Source organism: Plectropomus leopardus, unplaced genomic scaffold, assembly GCF_008729295.1.
Source record: "Plectropomus leopardus isolate mb unplaced genomic scaffold, YSFRI_Pleo_2.0 unplaced_scaffold26847, whole genome shotgun sequence".
Classification (NCBI taxonomy): Eukaryota; Metazoa; Chordata; class Actinopteri; order Perciformes; family Serranidae; genus Plectropomus; species Plectropomus leopardus.
In genome coordinates this window covers 1-4,213 of record NW_024629209.1, presented here as the reverse complement: position 1 = coordinate 4,213, position 4,213 = coordinate 1, and the positions used below count along the sequence as shown (strand labels likewise).

General features: G+C 40.7%; 1 protein-coding gene across 1 annotated transcript; it reads left to right on the top strand.

Moving 5' to 3' along the window:
* The first annotated feature begins 7 nt into the window (after window positions 1–7).
* wu:fa25f02 (uncharacterized protein C11orf24 homolog) lies at window positions 8–4,183 on the top strand. Its single transcript, XM_042480944.1, has one exon. It carries the CDS (start codon window positions 123–125, stop codon window positions 480–482), a length of 360 nt encoding a protein of 119 aa, XP_042336878.1. The 5' UTR covers window positions 8–122; the 3' UTR covers window positions 483–4,183.
* Window positions 4,184–4,213: the final 30 nt, after the last annotated feature.

Here is a 4,213-nt window from a genome sequence, read left to right as displayed (position 1 = left end):
CAGCAGCAGCAACATCTACAGCAGCAGCAACATCTACAGCAGCAGCAGCACACCCTGCAACAACTGTAACAACGAAAAGTGCCACCACAACCGTTGCTATAGCTACAACCACAGGTACAAAGATGCCACCACCACCACCACCAGCAGTTGCCACGCCACAGCCAAACGTCCCAAGTACTGGGATTCCACCAGTTCAGACCTCTGCACCCAGAGGACCTGTTACCAGTGCCAGTCCTACCGCCAATCCCAAGGAGCAGGTCACCACGGGAACAAGGGTCGCCGTGGTAGATGTCGCAGGGGCTGCTCTGACGAGGCAGCTGGTGGATACGGCGTCCTTACTGGCCGTGCTGCTCTTCGGCCTGCTCTTCTTTTTGGTCACGGTGGGCGTTTTCGTCACACAGGCCTATGAGAGCTACAGGAGGAAGGACTACACGCAGGTGGACTACCTGATCAACGGCATGTACACGGACTCCGGGGTGTGAGGGAGGACGAGGAGAAGCACAACGCATGGAGATTGTTTCTGCGCTCGGAGTCAGGAGAAGATGGACTGGACGGTAAGACGGTGGCGAATTCACAAGGTGATTCAATACCACTGTTTGACAGTTCAGGGAGAAGTAGGACTAAACTGACCCGGCAGCTCACTGAACTGACCCCTGAAGCAGTCGCTGATCTGTTTCTGTCATAACTGTTCCACCTAACGCTTTGTTTCTTCCTGCTTCTCTTTTCTTTCCACGACGGTTTGAACTTGAAGAGTTTGGCCTGACCCAGTTTTGCCAAATGTTGAGCAACATTAACGGAGATTACCTGGGTGTAACTTAGCTCTGTGTGCACATCCTCTAATGGACCTTGCTCTTGTCCCTCGACCGAATCTCCTCTACATTGCTGGTCAGTCCAGCTGTAGTTGGCTCCAGGGTGGCTGGACCAATGAGGATGATTTCAAGGTGATACAGAGCTCAATAGATTTTTTTTTTTTTTTTTTTTAATGTCTGACTGAAAAAAAGTCAAATGATTTCAGTTATTGTACCTTTGGAGATGAATGTAGTCAAGCAGAAGTCTGATGCTCAATAAGGGAAAGGGCAGTCACTTTCTAAAAAAAGAAATCAAGTTTGAATGAATTTGAAAACACTAAATTCATTCTCACTAGTTGAATGCATTTTATAGTAAAATAGAAAGCAAATAATATAAAATGTGACAGCCCTATCAGGACCAAAGCATTTTTGTGAATATTATGTCTGATATGTGACTTTCATTTCTTAGTGATGAACAAAATTAACTTATTTCACATTTCAAAACCTTGAATTGACAAAAGAAATTTAAGCAGAAGCAGTATATCGATGAGACATTTCAGAACCATCTTAATGATCGACTGATTGATTGACTGATAGGGAGCAGGCTGTTTATTAAGTTTGCCTAAATCATAGCACATTTGAAATGAACAAAGTTGTGTATCATGAAAAATTCCCACCTATGTGCAAAATAACACATCAGTAGGGCTGGGCGATAATTCAGTGTCCTGTTCGACTTTCAGTTGTATCATATCACAAATATATGACAGGGTTCCCATGGTCATGGATAATTTCACAATCACATTTTATAGGCCTAGAACAGTCATATAATTAGTAAAAAAATGGAAAGTTTTGGAAAAGCCATCAAATTTGCATGTGTAATGAAATTTTTACAGTAATCTTCCACAGAAAACCTCCCATGTAATGTATCCTCACCACAAATGAATTTTCTGTAGCTGAGGACATAATTTTTCTCTAATCTATGTCAGTGTGTGATAATGTTTTGTTTATTGTCAGTTGCGTGTCTTCGTTTTCTTCCCATGTGCCGTCTCTTTTGTCCAAATTAAGATTTTTTTAAAACTAAATTTACTCAAAACATGAGAAAATGTGCTACTCGTAATTTTGTTTTGCACATTTGAATAATTTTGGATGATGTCATGCAAACAGTTAATTGTAGCGAACATCAATTTGAGCATTTTCTGTATGATATTGTTAACATTTGTCATATGGGAAAATATCGTCTTAATATAGTGACATTGATTTCAACTCTATCGCCCAGCCCTAAACATCGTCTTTTCCACCAGTCAAATGTTTTCGCCACCAGCGCAAAGTAAAAGTCACAGTGATTGATCAGTTTAGTTTTTTGATGTCAGTGGTTCAGTTTAAAGATAAACTCTCCCATTTTGTTGTAGTTTGAGTTAGAAGTTGGGGAGTTCAGGGCTCATAGTCACAGGTTTACCTTTTAAAAGTAAGTTTTTTCTTGTTTATGGTAACTTGAGACTTACGGTGAGAGTTTTGGCCATCATTTCTTTCAGGCATGGTGACACTTTTACTGAAAACATAACAAGGCTTGAGCAGTATCATGGTACTACAGTATACCAGGGTACTTAGAAACCCTGACGGTATTTTTTTCAATATCTTTATAAATGCAGGTACTTCTCTTTCTATTTAATTCATTGTATGTAGTGCGACACGACGACACCTAGTGGTGAAGGGATAAGTTACAGGACTGTAAACAGCTGGCGGCCAGCAGGCAGAAAGACACCTTGGGGAACAACGTTTTTTTTCCATGTTACTTGGTGATAAAAGATTTATTTTGACCAAAGCGGAGCCGGTGATTGTTGGAACAGTGGACTTACTAACTAGTTAAACAGAAATGAGGCAATTAAGCCTCACACTTATACCGTCATGTACCCTTTCATAAAAGAATGAAATATTACATACCACCTAAGCCTAAAGTTAAAAACTGAGATCTGGAAACACGACTTCAACATGAAAGAGGATCTTAAGGCCTCTTAAAAATCTGCTGACCTCCAGTGGTGTAACGTCTCACTTCGCTGCACTGATGTAGGAGTTCACCACAGGGTGTGTCGGTACACTATGACATCACTGTTGCCTACGGTTACAAAGCAAACACAAGCAGTCAGATATTCACACAGGTTGGAGTAAATTGAGCCGTTTGTTTTTCCTGTGCAATTAGAAATTATTTTTCACACATTTCCAAGGTGCACAGAGAAGAAAAACGTTTCCAACAACACTTATTATACAACAACTTTATTGTGAGACCAACCATTTTTTAGAGATTATTACCAACATGTTAAATAAAACTCCTTTGATAAGTAAAGTGTGTTTATAACTGATAGAGAAGATGGCCAAAACTACAAAAGTAAGATACGTGTATAACAGTTGAAAAACCTTTTGAATGTAGCCGACAGGCAGAATCTCAGTCCCATCAGTAGCAGCGGTGCACCACGTAAAAAAGATCTGACCTGAGTGACTTCACAGCGCAGAGAGCTGGACCTGAACCAGCCTTCTCCGTACTTTAATCAAAAGTAAACAACCACGTGGAAAAACTTCACATGATTCCACAGAGGTGGAAGAGTTTTCTCAGGAAGACTGAATGCAGTGAAAGATGTATTTCCATCGCTCTGCATTAAGTTTCTCCAGATGTGGCGTGGCGTGTCAGGGCCAAAGTGTAGACCGTGTTCTGTCTGCGTTAGTCGGTAGGCCAGAGAGGGACCACCGAGTCATTTTAAGTCATCAAGTTAGAGATTTTGTCATTGTCTTGTGGGTCTGTTTATGTCGGCTCAGTGTTTTTCTGCCCGTGCACGTTGAAGGGCAGCAGAGGTCTGTTTGTTTGGATGGCAGCTGCTTTGTGTGATGGTGTTTGAAAAAGGTCAGAATGACATAAAAACAAACAACTTCCTTTTTACTTTTTTTTTTTTTTTTTTTTTAATTTGATCAGTAATTTCAGAGTTTTAGCATCAGGCAGAACAGCTGTAAGGTCTTCTTCCTGCCCGTTACGAGGGCAGCTGCGCATACCCACCATGATGATGTGGTTACAAACACAAAAACATTGTAGCTTGGATTGAGGCCTGGTGGAAATAATCATACATCGCTTTTTCACTGCAGCTTTCTTTCTCAGAAAACATTGCAGTATATCCCAAACATCGAGGAGATGTCTGGAGATAACTAAAGAGCCCCTTTATGTGGCACTTCTTTATTGTCTTTGTTTGGGTTTGTTTAAAACATCTCTTCATTTCACTGCTTTAAAGGCACAATCAGACATTTTGGGAAATTAGTTTCTGTAAAACCCACAGTTACAGCACACGCAGGGTTCCTGCAGTTCCCGAAAAAAGTGCCTTTAACACTAAAGGCATTAAATTAATTAATCTCAAAATAAGGTCTAATTAGTACAAAAATGTATT